Source organism: Girardinichthys multiradiatus, chromosome 20, assembly GCF_021462225.1.
Source record: "Girardinichthys multiradiatus isolate DD_20200921_A chromosome 20, DD_fGirMul_XY1, whole genome shotgun sequence".
Taxonomy (NCBI): Eukaryota; Metazoa; Chordata; class Actinopteri; order Cyprinodontiformes; family Goodeidae; genus Girardinichthys; species Girardinichthys multiradiatus.
Window position 1 is genome coordinate 9,230,808 of NC_061812.1, and position 21,544 is coordinate 9,252,351.

A 21,544-nucleotide genomic window follows, 5' to 3' on the forward strand; every position below is an offset into this window, starting at 1 on the left:
ACCTGTGACTCTAATTTCAATGCTAAATGTTTCCTGTCCTACAATATTTTTGACAACGATGGTATAAATTCCAGTATCTGTACGCTCTGCTGAAGGGATCAGAAGCTGGGATGTACCCTCAGCATTGCTAATTGTCACCTTTTTAGACACTGGCACTCCATCCTTTAGCCAGATTACCTCTGGCCATGGTGACGCCTGTAAAAAGAATATGAGAATGTGACTTTTTTTCCAATTTGTAAGAACATGAATGGAAGGTTGTGGTTGATAATGTACCTCAAAGTTAACAGTGAATCGTGCAGAATGTCCTGCTCTCACAATCATGAAACTTTTGATTTTGGCATCTGTGAATCGTGGTCTCACTGTGTTAAAAAAAAAAAGGGCTCATTTTTATTATTGTCACCAGACTGACAAAAGACAAACACATTTAACTGCAAAAAGACAAAACACATTTCCACAGCAAAACTCAGTATATATTTCCAACCGAATGAGCTTCACTTGGCTAGCCAATAAATTTGATTTATTTCAATATTTATTGAAAGCCTAACTGAAATTAATAACCTGTGTGTGCAGGGTTACCTGCAAGCAATGCGCAGAGATAAGTAGAGGATCCAATATTGACATATGTAATCTAGGATACACTAGTTTGACAGTTTTAAGTCTAAATTTCAACTCAAAATAATTACAAATCTACTAAATGTTTCTGGAGTACATTAATTGGGAAAGTCATGGTCATTACATGCATTAAACCACTCCACCACTTTGAGACTGTCAAAGGCCTTGAGGATAATTAAATAGAAAGCAATCCCCATAGTTGTAGAGAACCAATCCTGCCATATTTAAGAATACTTACCGAAATAACAATTACTGGGCCTAAACGTAGCTAGACATATAAATTAGTGTGCTATTAAATGCAACAAAATATGAAACAAATTTAGATTTATTCAATAATTGATCAATTATTCAGATATAAACATATATTTCTATTTTAATGTTTAAGTTATCTCTGTTAATGTGGTTATTTTGTATTTAAAGTACTAATTTTAAATCATACATTTTTTTCTTGAACTATTTTTCCTCTGTTTATTTAATATTTTATTGAAAGTGATTTTTTTGCTTTTGTTGTTTGTTTTTTTTTTTACTAGCCCTTTTATTTCTTTTATATTTATCACCATCCAAAAATATTTAAAACATGTTTTTTTTGCGAAAATATATAAAAGAGGGCAATCTTTGGAACATCATCGCCACCTCAGCTTCTTGCTGATTGGCTAAGGTCAAGCCTCTAGGAAGTAGGTGCTAACCTCACCACGCCTGCCTTGTTTTGAAAGGGAGCTGCTAGAAACTTTTGTCTTGTTGTAGGTAAAGAAGCTAAGCCTGTTATAGATTGATAGCACTGTTATTCAGGATAGTTCACTGCATCAGTTTGCCAGAGCACTAAGTCTTCGTGATGGACTGTTTTCCCAATCTAACCAAAGGAAATATATACTAAGAGATGCTTTTAACTTTATGTTCTCTTTTTTTCTTTCTTCCTAAAAGCCAGATCTGGACTAACTCTTTGTTTAGCTGGCTCTGTGTTCACCTTACAAGGCGGGGGGCATCGGCTGAGCTGCTGCTGCCGCCAACATCTTAATGTTCTACAGATGATACATTTGGCCTTTCTTTCAGTGCTTAACCCTGTCTCTCTCCTAGCCATAGCTACTGACTGAGCTTTTATTATGACTAACTGTATGTGCTCTCTTTCATACTCTAGACTTGAACACTGGCTCAGCATTTATCTGCTTAATTGTTTTTCTCTCCTAGATGAAGCCACTGCAGAAGCTACTACTGCGTTTAGTGTTTCCCTTTTCTTACACATAGAAAATACTCCGAGAGCAGTGCTTCTGTGTTATTTGGTGTGTCTGCTCTGCTCTCTCAAACCCCCAATCAGTCGTGGGAGATGGTGGCTCACACTGAGCCTGGTTCTGCTGGAGGTTTCTTCCTGTTACGGGGGGTTTCTTTTCCACTGTCGCTACATGCATGCTCAGTATGAGGGATTGCTGCAAAGTCGGTCACTAACTGTAGGTCACTGACTCGATGCAATCTGCTGAGTTTCCTTAGATATAAATACTTTTCAAACAATTTAAATAATTACACTAAATTTGACTGCACTGTTTGATAATTAGGCTGAATTGAAATGGATGTACTTGATTTGCAATCTGTATGATTGGATTTAAATGACTTTGTAAAGTGCCTTGAGATGACATGCCATAGTGAATTGCCATATAAATAAACTGAATTTAACTGAATTGAAGTACAAAATAAACACAACAGTGCAGAAATAAATTACAATTAAAGTTTAAAATAGAAATATATATTTTTATCTGATTAATTATCTGATTAATTGATAAATTATTGACTAAATATCTTCTTTTAATTGCATTTAATGGCACACAAATTTTATTTTAAGTTTTTTTTGCTGCACTGGTGGCAATTATTTTCAAAATTTTACAATAGCAAGCTGACAGGAAAGGGGAGGAGAGAGAGGGACGACATGAAGCAAAGGCCTCCTAGGCCGGGATTCAAACCCATGACTCTGTGATGGCAGCATAAATCCATATCTTAGGCCCTAACCCCCCTAATCCAAGTATACTTAAAAACAAAAAGATTGAAGATTGAAAAAAAAGTGAAGATTCTGACATGTAGTGGGTGATAAAGCTATGATTATGATTTGTGGGTGTTTTGGGGTTTTGTTGGTTTTATTCACAGTTGAAGTTTTGAATCGTGCTTCTGTTTATAATTTTCCTGGTCATGCTTTAGTTTTTGTCTTCTAGTTCATGTTTTGTCAAGTTTGGTTTTTGGATCTGGTTATGCTTTAGTTTCATGTTTTTCTAGTTTACATTAGCTTGTATTAGTTTGTATTCAAGAGTCTCTGTTTTGCTCCAGTCACGTTTTGTTCTCTCCTGTCTATTAATTAACTTTATTCGGTTCACCTGCTCCAAGCTAATCTGTCTCTTTGCTTCACCTGGTTCACGCTCCATATATACACCTCGGTTCTGTTTATTCCTCGCGGAAACATTTTCTCGATCATGCTCATGTCTTGTTTTTCGGATCATGCCATGCCTGTCTTGCCTGTCCGTTTATTGTTTTGGTTCCTGCCTCCCCCTGTGAGTGAGATTTAGTTTTTTGCTCATTAAATATTTTTCACTTACCATTATTCTGCCTGCTAGTCTGCACTCTGGGTTCCTCTGTTGCACTCAGCTTAACAGAATGTTTCTGCCAACCACGGACGAGCAGAAGATAAGTGCCCAAGATTGCTGGGTCCAGCGGCAGATGGAGGAGGCTATGAGACATCTGCCTACAGAGCTGGAGGTTCTGCCCTCTCCACTGTTGCTGGAGCAGATGGAACGTGAGGCGGTTCGGCTCCGTTCTCCGCCTGCTTCTCTGGTTGCACACAAAGATCCGGCAGCGAAGCCAACGTCCTCCTCCCGCCGCATGAGACATCGGCGCCATTGCCGCTGGAGTGGTGGTTTTCCTGCTGGCTGACGTGAGGGCTGCAACGAGTAATCTTGCGTCTTCGTCTACCACAGCATTGTCTCCCAGGCTCGCTACAGTTCCGCCCATGCTGTCTTCGCTCGCTCCAGCCCGGTGTTTTGAGGCAACACCTGACGAGCTGGAGCAGCGTTTAAGGTTTGATGCTTGCCAAATAAAGAGCTTCAAAAGGACCTGTCTCCTGTATTCCTCTCCTGAGCTTATGGAGAGAATCAGGCAGATGGAAGAAGATTATGAGATGGCAGTAAGGCAGTTTTACTGCCGTCCACCTTCACCCACACCAAGCCACCAGAGCGGTGCTGCAGCTCAGGCCATGCCAGGTCTCCAGGGTGCTGCTGCTGCAGAACAACCCACGCCTGGTCTCCAGAGTGCTTTTGCTGCCGCTGCTGTTGAGCAGTCCACGCCAGGTCTACAGCCTGCTGCAAAGTTTCCAGGGGGGGGGTCCGAGGACAGACCGCCTCTATTACCTGTGCCAGAGGGGTCCGAGGACGGACCGCCTCTATTACCGGTTCCAGAGGGGTCTGAGGGTGGACTACCTCTGATTCTGGCTCCAGTGGCCTCTGATTCTGGCTCCAGTGGCCACTGACACACAGTCTGACTTCAAGCCTGACTCCAAGCCTCCGAGGTTCCGGCTTGTGGCTCCTGCGCATGTTGCTGAGGGTCTCAACGACTCCTCAGCTCCGGCGCACGCCACTGACGGTCTCGGTGACGCCTCAGCTCCTGCTCCTGGTCTCAAGGTCTTCCAGGGGTTCTCTGAGAGTCTGATCCTTGTCCTGGTTCCTGAATTCCCTGATGAAGGGTTCGAGGACAAACCGCCCCCAGACCCTGTTCATGAGGGCTTCATGAGGAGCAGCGTGTCCTCGTTCTGGCCTCTGAACCCATAGACGAGGGTTTCAAGGAGGAAGCACTGCAGATCCTGTCTCTGGGGAGTTCAAGGAGCAGCTTGTCCTCGTTCTGGCCTGTGAGGGTTCGCCAGGTCTTCGCTGCTTCTGCCTCTGAGGGTTCGCCAGGTCTTCGCTGCTTCTGCCTCTGAGGGTTCGCCAGGTCTTCGCTGCTTCTGCCTCTGAGGGTTCGCCAGGTCTTCGCCGCTTCTGCCTCTGAGGGTTCGCCAGGTCTTCGCCGCTTCTGCCTCTGAGGGTTCGCCAGGTCTTCGCCGCTGGCTGATCAGGCCTCCTAGTCGCCCGCCTGTGTTTCTGTTTCTGGACTCTGGTGGGCGTCTGGTATCTGCCCTTGGGGGGGGCTTCTGTTATGATTTGTGGCTGTTTTTGGGTTTTGTTGGTTTTATTCCCAGTTGAAATTTTGAATCATGCTTCTGTTTATTTTCCTGGTCATGCTTTAGTTTTTGTCTTCTAGTTCATGTTTTGTCACCTGCTCCAAGCTAATCTGTCTCTTTGCTTCACCTGGTTCACACTCCTATATACACCTCCGTTCTGTTTATTCCTCATGGAAACATTTTCTCGATCATGCTCATGTCTTGTATTTCGGTCATGCCATGACTGTCTTGCCTGCCTGTTTATTAATTTGGTTCCTGCCTCCTCCTGTGAGTGAGTTTTTGTTTTTTGCTCATTAAATGTTTTTCACTTACCGTCATGCTGCCTGCTAGTCTGCATTCTAGGTTTCTCTGTTGCGCTGAGCTTAACAATGCTGATATGTCAAAATACTAAATTGAAATAAATATTCTGAGCATGGTTATAGATTATCTTAGAAGATTTGCAGCTTTTTCCTCTAGATTGTACATCAATTTCTATTTATTATCCTTTTCAACATTACATAAATTTAATAATGATGTGATTAAAACAAAGCTGTCCAGACTAGGCAAAACTAGCACGTTTACAGAAAAGATTTCACAAAGAAAAGCTAAGCTTACGCAAAGTTGGATGCAATGTTTTTGCCATTTACAAGTGGATCAAATAAAAGCTACGCTTTAAATTCTTCGGAAAATGTTTTTAGAACTTTTTTTTTTTTCCACTAAGAACACTTTCTGCATGTGGATAGCAGCTATAAAGCAGAAGAAAGTGTTTTACAAAACATCCATTATTGTGGATATGAACCAAGTGTTACTGTATGTTGCTTGATAGAGGTGGTCTCAGAATCATCTGAAAGACTTTGACTTGTGGGATGATCTGCTGAGGCTAACTTTTGACAACTTCACCAATTTAGAAACAACTGACTGACACGTTGGGTATTGTAGATTTACCTGTCCTTTTAGCTTATTTGAAAGATAAGCCTTTAGTTGAAATTTAATTCACTTTCTAACAATAACTGTTACTTTATATATAATAGAAAATTAACAAAAGTGTACTTTTTTATGTTCAGTATCCTTGTGTGTTAAATGATACACTAAATATTGACCAATACAACTGTCGGTGCATGGTTTTGCATGCTGTTTCTTTAAATGTATTTACAAAGGTTAATTTAGGTGCAAATGTACTTACCAGGAGGGGGCATGGCGAGAATGTAATTGGCGAGCTCCTGAGGCTCTCCCTCGCCTCCATCATTAGTAGCAATAACTCTCACCCAGTACATGGCCATTGACTTCATGCCCTTTACCGTATACGAAGTCATGGTTATTGCATTAGAATTGCATCGATCCCAGTCTGTTTTTTCTGCAGGCCTTATCTCCACAAAATATCCCTTTGCTTCATCTTCAACCCCCTTAATGTCCTTGGGCTTGTTCCAAGACAGGGACAGGGTTGTGTAGGTGGAATCTGTCACTTTTAAATCAAGCACTTTACCAGGAGGCTCTGAAACATATTATCCCGTGTCACTTTTAATGTCACACAAATATCTTATGTAGATTAACAATGACAGCCCTGTCACATTATTTGTAAACATCCACCTACTTTTAGGGTCTCTGGCGAAAACAAACTCTGATGGCGTGCTAAATTCACCAGTTCCGGAGCCATTGATTGCAGAGACACGGAACTCATACTCTAATCCTTCAACCACATCTTTAACAGCGAATCCTTTATCTGAACATGTAATATGAGTAACAACACTTCATTAGTTTATCCCACAAACTATTAATGTAGCAAGAGCTAAAGAAATCATTGATAAATCACAATGTTACCTTTAATGATTTCATTCGGGGGGTTAACTTGGCCCCAGAGATTGCTGCCCTTCTTGCGTTTCTCCAGGGTGTACCCCAGAATGCTGGTTCCTCCAGTGTCAGCAGGAGGGGACCATGTCAGGTTGATGCAGTCCTTAAAGGCACTGGCAACCTTTGGTGTTGATGGAGGTCCAGGATATGCTGCATACACAACAAGCATGAATTTGCTTCAGGTTGGTTTTAAATGAGTCAGTGTGCATTTGTCATAATCTTGTTTTAATTCCTTGATTTAACGGCATATCAAAATCATCTGTCAAATTAAAAATTCTGGTTATTGTAAAATAACTGAAATGGTGTGGGAAGAAACAAAAATCTACACAATTTGAATATCTTCATTTTTAAATTGAATTAAAACATAAAAAAATAAAGAAATGTATTTGCTCTAAGAACTGTTTATCATTTCTGTAAAACAATATGTTATTTAAGATAGGAAATAAGCAACTATAAAAGGAAATTAACTTACTAATTATCAGTAAAGAGATTAGCCTTGAAATGAATATTTTTCCTCAATGATTATTTTAATGCCAGTGGCATATGTTGAAAAAAATCATACTTAACTTTAAAGATATAGTTATGGAACAATTTTTGTAAAACATGTAATACAGTTGCTTGTTAGATTAGAAAATACTAGTTTAGGTAAATCTATAACAGTTTATTTCCTATATGTTTACTATGAACTGTTCATTTAAAGTTTTCTGTAATCACAACCTTATTTTTCATAGAGCATGTCAAACCTGGAGAGGAGTAACAGAAAGATCAATATAGTTAGGTTTGTGTGGTCAGCTTGCATGTCAGGGTTAAACAAATCTTATTCTGTGAACAATGCTCATTGTTTTAGTTTCAGTTTGCCTTTTAATAAAGACTGGTTATTTTAGGCTGCTAAGGGAAATCTGATATTTCTGACTGGAGGTTACCTTTTGTTCCAGCTTGGATATCTTCTGTTTCCATCAGCTCACTGGTTCCTATTTCAGTCTCCACTCTGAAGCGATAGCAGTATCTCCTCCCGTGGTCCACATCAGTATCTCTGTATTTGGCCTCAGGACCAATAGGTCCAACCTTCTTCCAGGTGTTCCGGCCAACCTGTTGACGTTCAAGGATATAGTTTTGTATCTTGCAGCCACCACTGTCCTTTGGGGGTCTCCACTTGAATTCAATAACAGAAGAGGAGGCTTCAACAATCTCCAGAGGTCCCAGTGGGGGCGTAGGTTTATCTGTCAGAATCCATCATAGTATGTAACAATAATTTCAGCTGAACACTTTATAATAATTGTCACATCCATCGAATACATACCAAGTACATTAAGCTGGCTTACAGCCTCAATCATGCCAAACTCATTTTTAAGTTTTATCTTGATTTCGCCGCTGTCCTTACGCTGTAGCTTCATCAGCAGCAAACGACTGCTTCCATCTAAAGTCTCAATATTTATATTGCCTTCACTTGAAAGCTCTTCACCCTCAAGGTACCACTGTACTTTTGTTGGTTCCCGGCCACTGTAAGACAGTTTAAAGGTAGCTTTGTGTCCCTTTTTTACAGTTACAGCAGTTTTGAATGCTTCTAGCTCCTCAGTATCAAATCGAGGGGGATCTGAAATCAAGAAAATGCACAAAGATGTTTAAATTTCAGTTCGAAGACCTGCATTCACACTCTGGTAAATTATGCACATGTTTTTACCCTCAACAACAATTTCAGACTCTGTCTTTCGGCCATCAGCTTCAAATTTATATTTTCCAGCATTTTCCTCTGTGACTTTGTGAATTTTCAGCCTGTGGAAACATCCGTCTTTTGAAATTGTTAAATTCTCAGATGACTGAATCTGGGAGAAAAACAAAAACATTACTTTGCTTTATTGCCTAAGTATCATCCAAATATACTATCCAGATTATGACTGCTTTTGGGGTCTGAGCTTACCTCAGCTCCGTCTTTGTACCAGATTCCTACACACTCTTCGCTGCTTACTTTACACTCAATTTCTGCTGCTTCTCCAATAATGGCTTTGCAGTCAGAAAGACCGGCGTGAAAGTGAACTCCTGGATCTGAGAAACAAGCAAGTTATTAAATGCACACATTGCCATCCTTTTACAGTCATGCTTTGTTCATTTGTCTCGTCTTTCTGTAGTTAACGAACAACCACAATAAATTAATACATATATGTAGTTAAAACCAGAAAAGAAACGTAACCTTTTTTCTTACTGTCTGACATTATATCAGACTACAATTCTTCTGTTTTAGGCAAGGCAAGGCAAGTTTATTTGTATAGGACATTTCAGCAATACGACAATTCAAAGTGCTTTACGTGACAAAAAAAGTCGTTTGTGGTGACAAAAGACATACAAAAGTACATTGCAGTGGCATGATTAAGGAAAGTAAATAAAACAAATTAAAATAAAATAGACTACAGACTAAAATTAATTAATTTTAGGGATGGACGAGCCGCCTGTCAGAAAATCTAATGTTTTAGAGTTAGAACAAAAGCAAAAAATGAAGTGAAAATGCCGCCTGACACTGGTAAGAGCAAGTCATTATCTGTGTTGAAACAAGTCATCTCCCAACAGAGGCTGAAAGGCCATTCACAGTGGAAGAAGCATTACTGCAAATGTGTGTCTGTCCACAGAAGGAACACATTCCTTATTTTTAGAAGACATGTTGTGTGCCCAATAGAAACAAAAATTAAAGTGTTTGGCCTTAACTATCCGTGTTACATTTAGAGTAAATAGCCGCAACTTTGCAAGCTGTGTATTACTTAGCAGCATCGTGTGGGGTTGTTTTCCTACAGAAGAGACTGATGGATTTCATAAAACCGATAGCATCATAGGGAAAGAACATTGAAAATACTGAAGCTTAGGCATAAATCGGTCCTCCAAATGGACATTAATCCCAGGCATTGTGCAAATTAGTTACAAAGTGGCTCAAGGACAACAAAGTCAATGTTTTGGAGAGACCACCAAAAAACCCTGACCTCCATCCCATTGAAAATTTGTTTGTAGTTCTAAAAAGGCGTGTGTGTGAGCAAGGTGACATACAACCCTTACTGTGTTACAATACTTCTGTCAGGAAAAATGGACCACAAACTACGGGAAGAAGCTTACTGAAGAATGCCGAATACATTTGACCCAAGCCATACAGTTTAAAGTGATGTTATACCAAATGCTAAGTAAATGTATGTCAATTTCTGAATATGAAGAAAACCTACAAAATCTTAGAAGAAATCGTACAGAAATCGTACAGCAACTAAGTTCTTCTTCCTGCTGTCTCGATCTTTTACCCACAGGTTTCCTTAAGAAAGCTTTGCCTGTAATAACATCTGATTTAACACAAATAATAAACACGTCCCTTTTGTCAAGTGTTTTACCCCAGGCCCTGAAAACAGCAAATATCAAACCTCTATTGAAAAAGAGCAACTTGGAAAAGCTGCTACTACAGAACTAAAGGCCTATCTCAAACCTCCCCTTCATCAGTAAGATTATTGAAAAAGCTGTGTTTCAACAGTTAAACAACTTCCTAACAACGACCAACCGCTTCGATGTCTTCCAGTCAGGCTTCCATGCTCACCACAGTACAGAGACTGCTCTTGTCAAGGTGTTTAATGACATTCGTGTAAATACACACTGTGGAAGAACCACAGTGCTGGTATTATTGGACCTTAGTGCAGCATTCGACACTGTTGATCACTCCATTTTATTAGAGCGCCTGGAAAACTGGGTCGGCACTCAATTCGTTTAAATCCTACTTGAAGGACAGGGACTTTTTTGTGTCAGTAGGTAACTTTACATCAGAGACCACAAAAATCACATGAGGTGTTCCCAAGGATCCATCTAAGGGCCCCTTCTATTCAATATCTACATGCTCCCCCTAACTCAGATTTTAATAAACAACAACGTAAGTTATCATAACTATGCAGACGACACACAGCTATACGTTACGATGTCAACAGGTGACTATGAACCCATTCAAGCGCTAGGTAAATGCTTAGAAGAAATCAATGCATGGTTGGGCCAAAATTTTCTTCAGCTGAATCAAAACAAAACTGAAGTAATAATCTTTGGACCAAAGGAAGAGCATTTAAACGTTAGCACACAGCTTCAGTTAATACAGCTAGAAACCACCAGTCAGGCTCGAAACCTGGGTGTAGTGATGGACTCAGACCTGAACCTTCAGAGGCACATAAAGATAGTAGTAACTAGGTCGACCTTCTATCACCTAAAGAACATCTCCAGGATTAAAGGATTAATGTCTCAGCAGGACCTTGAAAAACTAATTCATGCGTTCATCTTTAGTAGAATTGATTACTGCAACGGTGTCTTCACAGGTCTGCCTAAGAAGTCAATCAGACTGCTGCTGTTGATCCAGAACGCTGCTGCCCGCGTCCTCACTAGAACTAAGAAAGTGGAGCACATCGCTTAGACTTTAAAATACTCCTGTTAGTTTATAAATCACTGAATGGCTTAGCACCAAAATACATTACAGACTTGTCAGTGTATCAACCCACCAGACCTCTCAGGTCTTCTGGCTCAAATCTACTCTGCATACCCAGAACCAGAACCAAACATGGAGAAGCAGCTTTTAGTTCTTATGCTCCACTAATCTGGAATAAACTCCCAGAAAACTGTAAAAGCACCAAAACCCTGTTGCTTTAAATCAAGATTAAAAACCTTTTTGTTTAGAGTGGCCTTTGACTGTGCCATCTAAACACTGTTAATAACGTTTTCAGTCCAATTTTCCTTTCATTTTCTTATCCATCATTCTATTCTCTTTATTTTTTTTTTATTACCTCTGTTGTTTGATTTTCAGTATCATTGTAATGTTTTTCCATATGTACAGCGCCTTGAGTGCCTTGTTGCTGAAAAGTGCTAAATAAATAAACTTGACTTGACTTTAAAAAACTCACTATTTTGGCATTTAGCAAATAGGAATAATTTTGATTATCCTAAATAACCTTAAACAGGAAAAGTCTGTTTCAATGCCAGACAGTGAGAAAAAACATTGTCTTTTTATAAAGTGTATGCAAATATCACATTAATAAATAAATGATCTTCCTTCTCTTTATACAGACTTACCTGCAAAATATTGCATCTAGAGAAATCAGTCTTGCATTATTTCACTAATAGTAGTTATGTATGAAGTAAGAAATACTTTTCAGAATGTGCTTTGGCTTCATTTGAATTGATGAAGACATCTTTATGAACATGAAGCCTAAATGGTTTGTTTTCTGGAAGCTTTCTTTACGTCAATTAGTTGAATTCTTAAAGCTATAAAAAAGTCTTCAGGGTCATTCATGTTCCTCTGTTCACTTTATGTTGAAAGACAGACAAGCTGTTAAGAAATGAAATCTCTCTCTCAGTACTGAATGTTTCTTCTTCATTTGAAGTATGTATTTATTCTGATGAGAAGTCAGTCTTCAGGAAGTTAATAAAATAGAAAACTGTAGTTCTGGGCATTTCTGTCCTCAAGGATCAGCTCATCTCTTCCTTGACCTTTCCATTATGTAAAACCTCATGTACACACTGACTGTTTCACTTCTATTATCTGAAGAAATGTTTCTACTGCTCTGTGTTAAAATCATTTACCTCAATGCACCAACTCATCCTGAATTAACCTTTGAAACACCAAGCAGGAATGTTAACATAGCAGCATACACAGCACAAAAGCAGCTAAATCTGCCACAAAAAGACACATTGAGACGAACAGAAGATTTATCTGCTGATGTCCAACCTGCAGATCAAAGAAACACAGTTAATGACTAATCAATCTCATTCACAGGCATGAGTGATGTATATTCGACGTGCTACAAACATTACAAAAATGAATTAGAATCAGACATATTTAGCATACCTCTCAGGCATGATCATGGTTAAATTAAGTCTATTATATTTTAAGTTTATCAGTACATGTAATGTTTAGAAAAAATAGCTTTTTTTTTGGTTTACAAAACTATTCTTTTAACCCACAAACCTCTGTAAATTTCATGAATGCATTAAATTATTTTATGCAATGTTGATACCTCCCATAGAGAATCAGTGCAGCGCCCAGTAATCTTACCGCTGTCAGCTCAATCAATGGGACGTGCCGTGCACACCCTGAACGTTTGCTAGCTGCTGCTGGTTCACCTCCATCTGCACCCTCACAAATCAAAGCTTGCTGTTTGCCCAATGCAACTCTCACCTCGGGCATATCTTTTTCCACTGTTATTAACTTTTCATTTTAATGGATTTCATTGTAAATAGCATCAAGCCAACAATTTTCATTTGCTGTTTAGTTAGGGTTACAAATAATATTTATAAAAACAGAATAAGAATAGCAAGAAAATAAACCGCTGCAGAAAAAAACCCAAAAACGAGTTGTGGTGAAGATGAACCCTAGGATGCCTCTTGTATCTTTTGTTTGGGTACAGTTTGCTGGATCAAAAAATACATTTTATTTTCTTTAATATATCTAAGTGCATATCTAGATTTTTCACCTCTTCTATTTATATCCCATTAAACTGTCCACAATTCCAATAAACCAAACAAGACGTTTACAGCAGAATAAAGGCAAACATGTTGATAGGCATAAAACCACACTTATTACACAGAAAACACAAATATATAAAATATTACATTAATGTAAAATGTTAAAAAAGAAAATTAGTTGTGTGTTTTATAAGACACAGAGTATGTTCTGTAGAGAGGGCACTACATAACTCTTGGTGAGCTCTGAATTATACATTTTGTGGTACTTACAAGGTCAATTACTTTTTGTTACTGGCTCTTGTGACTTTTTTGTTTTCCTGTAGCAACTTTTAAGAAAAGGAACCAGTCACATATCTTGTGGCTGCTTGGACAAAGGGTTTCCATTGCCGGTCTGGATAACAACATTGTGTCTGTATTTCTTGCCTGTTGTACATTCAAAAGAGGTAATATATACAAATCTGATAGTGATCTTACGCAGCATAAAATATTTGCTGCTGAATACAAATTACTTCTGAGTAAGGCTATTCAAGATAGCTTATCTCAAATATATTCTACTGTCAACCCAGCTTATCAAACACTTACTGTGGTTTAACAAGTCTGTTGTGGAATATACTTTTAATTCTCAAGCAAATTTGTGAATTGTGAGCCAATTGCTGCTGAAGCTAAATAAGAATTCATAAGTATAAGTGCCAATAGGGTCATTTGGATAATGTTGTATGAATGAAATGTTAATGCTGTCACTTAAAAATGTTTACAATTCCTTGAATAACAATGTCGGTGCAATTTGTATTTGAATTGAGGAGTTAGGGAGTCAGGGAAATGTCTTTGGTAGCAGGCAGATTTTAGGATCTTTTATCAAAAATGTTTTCAACTATTTTTTGGGATGTTTTCGTTTTTCTGATATTTCAATTCATGGATTTGTTGTTTCCTCCTTTATCACCTATCAGTAATAATAAAGTGCAGTCTCATATAAAAGTATCTTGCGTTAGCACAGAACAAACATTTTTAGAAATACAAAACTTTTGTAATACTTTTAAAATACTTGTAAATCAATTAGTCTTCTCTTGATTTTAGGTGTTGATTATAGACTGACATGAAGTCAATGATTTTTAATAAAACTCTTAGTTGTTGGAAACTGTAAACATTTTCCTGTGCTGGGTCAAAATAAATTGCCCCATCTAATAAAGGAAAACCAAGTTTGATGGTGGTGAGTATGAAAACATTATTCACTTTATGAGTTCATTTCTTACCTATAACTGTTTCAGGAACCAGTGGGCCAGCTCTCACTCGTTTCCCCCGTTTCCCTCCTTTTTCTTCTCCTTCTTCTCCTCTTTGTTCTCCTTCGCCTCCCTCGCCCCCCTTTCCTCTTTCTATTCTATCTCCTTTTACCTCAATGTCCTCGTCTGAATCCTCGTCTGAATTCTCATCATATTCTTCACCAGAATACTCTTCCAAATCTTCACCCTCAGTGCCTCCAGCCCCAGCTGTAGTGCCACCTTTAAGTCCTGCTCCTACTCCACTGGCAGCTCCACTCCCATCTCTCCCTGAGCTCCCTGCAACACCTGCAGTAACTCCTGCAGCACCACCTCCAGCACCACCACCACCTGTACCATGAGCACCAGTAGAAGCTCCACCTGCAGCACCAGGAGCAGCTCCACCTTTTGCACCACCTTTTGCACTACCTGCACCAACACCTTCACCTTCCCCTGTGGCTTCACTGGTCCCATCTGGGGCAGATCCTTTTTTCTTAGTTTTCCTAACAGCACCATCTTTGCCAGCTGCTGCTTTTTTTGCCTTTGCAGCAGCTTTGGCCGCTGCCTTTGCTGCAGCTTTGGCCTCAGCCTCTGCCTCTCGCTGTGCTCGGGCAGCTGCATCTGCCAATCCCTTCTCTGATTGAGCTTTTTTGGCAAGTTCTATTTTTTCTTCCATTTCTTTCTGATATCTTTCTTGCTGTTCCTTTGCTACTTTCATCAGCTCTTCATCATTGCCAGCTCCAGCAATGGTGGTTTTGCGCCCTGCCTTTTTGGCCTTTTTGGCTGGATCTTTCTCCACTGTAAAAACAAAATCAACAACAGAATTGGTAATTGTGCTGCTTTCATATTTTAGGTATCCTTAAACTGTGAGAGTCTTATTTGCTTAGAAGGATTATTAGAAGGTCTTAATCTCAGGAAATAAAAGTTTCCTCACCCTCAACCACTAGCCAGGCATTGCAAGACTTTATTCCTGCCACAGCAGCATAGATACCGGAATCCAAAGGCAGGCAGTCCCTCACAAGCAACTTATGGATGAGTTTATCTTCAGATACAATTATCTCATGCTTCTCATTATTTGTCAGCAGAGCACTTTTGCCATACCATTTGATCTCATTCATTGGTGCAGTAAGGACACATTGAAAGAGAGCATCCTCTCGTTCTTCTGCCTTGACCTCTTGAATTTTGACAGCAAAGTCAACTTCGGGCACTGCAGAGTTTAAAGAGAAAAACACAAAGAGACAAATGCTTATCATCCCTTCTATACATTTCTTTAAATGCCTACTTAGTTTAGTCACTTATTGATCAACAGTTTCTTTGAGTACATTTGATTACATTTCAAACAAACATCTTTTTGACTGAGTTAAATCTTAAAAAAGCAAAATAATATCACAGCAGATATTTTTAATTGTTGCCATGGGAGACCCTTCCAGGGGCATTTAAGCTCCAGACAACATAGCCTACCCCAGGCTCTAGGTAACGGGTCAGACAAAGAGAGGTTCAAGACGCCTTCATGAGGACCAGAAAATCAAGGCACGTGATGTCGCGGAGCCTGGATCCTACCCTGGAGCCAGGCCTGAGGTCGGGACTCGTCAGAGAGTGTCTTTTGGCTGGGTGCTCCTCGCAGGACCCGGCCAGGCCAAGCCCGAACGAGAGTCGCGAGGCCATCCCCCAGTGGGCCCACCACCTGTAGGGGGAACCCTGAGGGACCGGTGCAAAGAGGATTGGGCAGCGGACAAAGGTGGAGACCTCAACGCCACAATCTCCGGATGCTTAGGCTAGCTCTAGGGATATGGAATGTCACCTGTCGGGGGTGCTGGATAGTGCCCTTCCCGGGGACTCCATTATTCTGCTGGGGAACTTCAACGCCCACTTGGGAAACGACAGTGACACCTGGAGAGGCATGATCGGGATGAATGGTCTTCCCGATCTGAATCCAAGTGGTGTTTCGTTATTGGAATTCTGTGCTAGTCATGGATTCCCCATAATGAACATCATGTTCAAGCATAAGGGTGTCCATCAGTGCACTTGGCACCAGCACACCCTAGGTAGGAAGTCAATGATCGACTTTGTTGTTGTGTCGTTAGACCTTCGGTCGCATGTTTTGGACGCTCGGGTGAAGAGAGGGGCTGAGCTGTCCACTGATCACCACCTGGTGGTGAGTTGGATCTGCTGGAAGAGGAGGAAGCCGGATAGACTTGGCAGGCCAAAGCGCATAGTGAGGGTCTGCTGGGAACGTCTGGCAGAGCCCTCGACCAGGGATGTATTCAACTCCCACCTCCGTGAGAGCTTTGGCCAGATTCCGGGGGATGTTGGAGACATAGAGTCCTAGTAGACCATGTTCTCCACATCTATTGTCGATGCTGCTGCCCGTAGCTGTGGTCGTAAGGTCTGCGGTGCCTGTCGCAGTGGCAATCCCCCAACCCGGTGGTGGACACCGGCAGTAAGGGACGCTGTCAAGCTGAAGAAGGAGTCCTATCGGCTGTGGTTGACTTGTGGGACTCCTGAGGCGGCTGACGGGTACTGTGAGGCCAAGCGTGCCGTGACCAGGGCTGTGGCAGAGGCAAAAACTTTGGCCTAGGAGGAGTTCAGTGAGGCCAGAATCGCTTGGGTTGGCCTCGAAGTGATTCTGGCAAACCGTCAAGAGGGAAAGCAGTGCTTTGCAAACACTGTTTACAGTGTGGGTGGGGAGCTGCTGATCTCGACTGGGGACATTGTCGTGCAGTGTAAGGAGTACTCCGAGGATCTCCTCTATCCTGCTGTCACGCATTCCCTGGTGGAAGCAGAGGTTGGGGACTCGGGGTTGGACTCTTTCATCACCTAGGCTCAAGTCACCGAGGTGGTTAAAAAGCTCCACGGTGGCAGGGCTTCGGGGTGGATGAGATCCGCCCTGAGTACCTCAAGTCTCTGGATGTTGTGGGGCTGTTATGGCTGACAGGCCTCTTCAACATTGCGTGGTGGTCGGGGACAGTGCCTCTGGACTGGCAAACTGGGGTGGTGCTCCAGCTTCATAAGAAGGGTGACCGGAGGGTGTGTTCCAACTATAGGGGGATCACACTCCTCAGCCTCCATGGTAAGGCCTACGCCAAGGTATTGGAGAGGAGAGTCCGGCCGATAGTCGAACTTCGGCTTGAGGATGAGCAGTGTGGTTTTTGACCTGGCCGTGGAACACTGGACCAGGTCTACACCCTCTGCATTGTACTTGAGGGTTCATGGGAGTTTGCCCAACCGATCCACATGTGTTTTGTGGACCTGGAGAAGGCTTTCAACTGTGTCCCTCATGGTGTCCTGTGGGGGGTGCTCCAGGAGTATGAAATCGGGGGCCCTTTATTAGCGGCCATCCGCTCTCTGTACAAGTGGAGCAGGAGTTTGGTCCGCATTGACGGCTCTAAGTTGGACCTGTTCCCAGTGCATGTTGGACTCCGGCAGGGCTGCCCTATGTCACCGGTTACTTTTATGGACAGGATTTCTAGGCGCAGCCAAGGGCCGGAGGAGGTCTGGTTTAGGGACCAATGGATTTTGTCTCTTCTTTTTGCAGATGACGTAGTCCTGCTGGCACCCTCTAGTCAAGACCTACAGCATGCGCTGTGGCGGTTCGCAGCCGAGTGTGAAGTGGCTGGGATAAGAATTAGCTCCTTCAAGTCCGAGGCCATGGTTCTCGACTGGAAAAGGGGGTCTTGTCCTCTTCAGGTTGGAGGGGAGTTACTGCCTCAAGTGGAGGAGCTCAAGTATCTTGGGGTCTTGTTCACGAATGAGGGGAGAATGGAGCAAGAGATTGTCAGACTGATCGGTGCGGCTGCCGCAGTAATGGGGACGCTGTGCCGATCCGTTGTGGTGAGCGAGCCAAAAAGCGAAGCTCTTCATTTACCGGTTGGTCTACATTCCTATCCTCACCTATGGCCATGAACTTTGGGTCATGATCGAAAGAACGAGATCCCTTATCCAAGCGGCTGAAAGGAGATTCCTCCGTATGGTCGCCGGGCACTCCCTTAGAGATATGGTGAGGAGCTCGGCCATCCGGGAGGAGTTTGGAGTAGAGCCGCTGCTCCTCCTAATTGAGAGGTGGCTCGGGCATCTATACCGGATGCCTCCTGGGCGCCTTCCTTGGGAGGTGTTCCAGGCACGTCCCACCGGGAGGAGGCCCAGGGGACGGCCCAGAACATGCTGGAGGGACTATGTCTCTCGGCTGGCCTGGGAACACCTTGGGATTCCCCGAGCTAGAGGAGGTGTCTGGGGAGAGGGACGTCTGGGTGTCTCTACTGAGTCTGCTGCCCCCGCGACCCGGTCCCGGATGAAGTGGAAGACGAGTATTTTTAATTGTTTCATGAAGGTTACATCTGTCTCAGCATCTCTGTTAACACCTACCTGGAATAAGGCATCGGCTGAATGCTGAATTGCTGCTAGTAAGTTCACATTTGTTTCTCCTAAAAAGCGATTTCCAATGTTGTCATATGCATGCTCAGTATGAGGGAAGGCTGAAAAGTTCACTACTTTATGCAATCAACTTTTATATTCTGAATATACAGTCATTTTTAGTTAATTTGAATATGGGTTCAGTCGAGGCCCATTTGACAGATTACAGGCACCCTTATAAATAACATTTGCCAAAATAACAACTATTAAACAGGTATTATACATATTCTTCATCAAACCCATGTTGATGTATTAAAATTTCATTTTTTATTGGTTTGGTGTAATATTCTAATCTGAAATATTTCTTTAACAGCTACTAGCAAAAAAGTTATCATAATTACCCAAAACAAAGGCTTGAAAACAGTAGTCTGTGTGGAATTAATCTATAATCAACAATCTATAATTTGTTTCACCTAGAAAATTTAGTTGCTAAAATTAATTAACTTTTCAACAATATTCTAATTTGCTGTTATATGTGTATATATATATATATATATATATATATACAGTACAGACCAAAGGTTTGGACACACCTTCTCATTCATAGTGTTGTCTTTATTTTCATGACTATGAATATTGTAGCTTCACACTGAAGGCATCAAAACTATGAATTAACACATGTGCAATTATATACTGAACAAAAAAGCGTGAAACAACTGAAAATATGTCTTATATTCTAGGTTCTTCAAAGTAGCCACCTTTTGCTTTGATTACTGCTACGCACATTCTTGGCATTCTGTTGATGAGCTTCAAGAGCTCCAACAGTCTTGAAGGAGTTCCCAGAGATGCTTAGCACTTGTTGGCCCTTTTGCCTTCACTCTGCGGTCCAGCTCATCCCAAACCATCTCGATTGGGTTCAGGTCCGGTGACTGTGGAGGTCAGGTCATCTGGCGCAGCACCCCATCACTCTCCTTCTAGGTCAAATAGCCCTTACACAGCCTGGAGGTGGGTTTGGGGTCATTGTCCTGTTGAAAAATAAATGATGGTCCAACTAAACGCAAACTGGATGGAATAGCATGCCGCTGCAAGATGCTGTGGTAGCCATGCTGGTTCAGTATGCCTTCAATTTTGAATAAATCCCCAACAGTGTCACCAGCAAAGCACCCCCACATCATCACACCTCCTCCTCCATGCTTCACGGTGCGAACCAGGCATGTAGAGTCCATCCGTTCACCTCTTCTGCGACGCACAAAGACATGGTGGCTGGAACCAAAGATCTCAAAGTTGGACTCATCAGACCAAAGCACAGATTTCCACTGGTCTAATGTCCATTCCTTGTGTTCTTTACCCCAAACAAGTCTCTTCTGCTTGTTGCCTGTCCTCAGCAGTGGTTTCCTAGCAGCTATTTTACTAAGAAGGCCTGATTCACACAGTCTCCTCTTAACAGTTGTTCTAGAGATGTGTTTGCTGCTAGAACTCTGTGTGGCATTGACCTGTTCTCTAATCTGAGCTGCTGTTAAGCTGCGATTTCTGAGGCTGGTGACTCGGATGAACTTATCGTCCGCAGCAGAGGTGACTCTTGGTCTCCCTTTCCTGGGGCAGTCCTCATGTGAGCCAGTTTCTTTGTAGCGCTTGATGGTTTTTGCGACTGCACTTGGGGACACTTTCAAAGTTTTCCCAATTGTTCGGACTGACTGACCTTCATTTCTTAAAGTAATGATGGCCACTCGTTTTTCTTTACTTGGCTGCTTTTTTCTTGCCATAATACAAATTCCAACAGTCTATTCAGTAGGACTATCAGCTGTGTACTGTATCCACCTCCTGCACAACACAACTGATGGTCCCAACCCCATTTATAAGACTTGAAATCCCACTTATTAAACCTGACAGGGCACACCTGTGAAGTGAAAACCATTTCAGGTGACTACCTCTTGAAACTCATCAACAGAATGCCAAGAGTGTGCGGAGCAGTAATCAAAGCGAAAGGTGGCTACTTTGAAGAACCTAGAATATAAGACATATTTTCAGTTGTTTCACACTTTTTTGTTCAGTATATAATTCCACATATGTTAATTCATAGTTGTGATGCCTTCAGTGTGAAGCTACAATATTCATAGTCATGAAAATAAAGACAACTCTTTGAATGAGAAGGTGTGTCCAAACCTTTGGTCTGTACTGGATATATATATATATATATATATATATATATATATATATATATATATATATATATATATATATATATATATATATATATATATATATATATATATATATATATATATATATATATATATATATATGTATATATATATATATACACACAGCACTGTGCAAAACCTTTAGGCAGGTGTTATTATTTACAAAATGCTGAGTGAGTGAACCCAAACATACAGCCAACGTCCTTAAGAACTATCTTCAGCGTAAAGAAGAACAAGAATTACTGGAAGTGATTGTATGGCCCCCATAGAGCTCTGATCTCAACATCATCGAATGTGTCTGGGACATGAAGAGACAGAAGGATGTGAGAAAGCCTACATCCACAGAAGATCTGTGGTTAGTTCTCCAAGATGTTTTGAACAACCTACCAGCTAAGTTCCTTCAAAAACTGTGTGCAAGTGTACCTAGAAGAATTGATGCTGTTTTAAAGGCAAAGGGTGGTCACACCAAATATTGATTTGAATTAGATTTCTCTTTTATTCATTCCCTCCATTCTGTTGATTGTTGAAAAGAAATGATTAACACTTCCATTTTTGAAAGCATTCTTTGTTCACAGCATTTTTTCACACCTGCCTAAAACCTTTACACAGTACCGTATATATATGTATTATACATATGGGCTGCATGGAGGTGCAGTTGG

At 41.3% G+C, this 21,544-nt stretch overlaps 1 protein-coding gene across 2 annotated transcripts in view; it reads right to left on the reverse strand.

The window, feature by feature from the left end:
- The window catches only part of LOC124856354 (immunoglobulin-like and fibronectin type III domain-containing protein 1), a 54,630-nt gene that overhangs the window by 3,023 nt on the left and 30,063 nt on the right, over positions 1-21,544 (reverse strand). For both annotated transcript variants that reach the window (XM_047346706.1, XM_047346707.1), the window contains 11 exons: positions 15,269-15,541; positions 14,332-15,132; positions 8,544-8,668; positions 8,307-8,448; positions 7,926-8,219; positions 7,549-7,845; positions 6,596-6,775; positions 6,369-6,497; positions 5,961-6,269; positions 274-359; positions 3-195 (listed from right to left, as the gene is read on the reverse strand). In XM_047346706.1, coding sequence (XP_047202662.1) covers positions 3-195; positions 274-359; positions 5,961-6,269; positions 6,369-6,497; positions 6,596-6,775; positions 7,549-7,845; positions 7,926-8,219; positions 8,307-8,448; positions 8,544-8,668; positions 14,332-15,132; positions 15,269-15,541 — 2,829 coding nt within the window. The remainder of the gene's footprint in view (positions 1-2; positions 196-273; positions 360-5,960; positions 6,270-6,368; positions 6,498-6,595; positions 6,776-7,548; positions 7,846-7,925; positions 8,220-8,306; positions 8,449-8,543; positions 8,669-14,331; positions 15,133-15,268; positions 15,542-21,544) is intronic.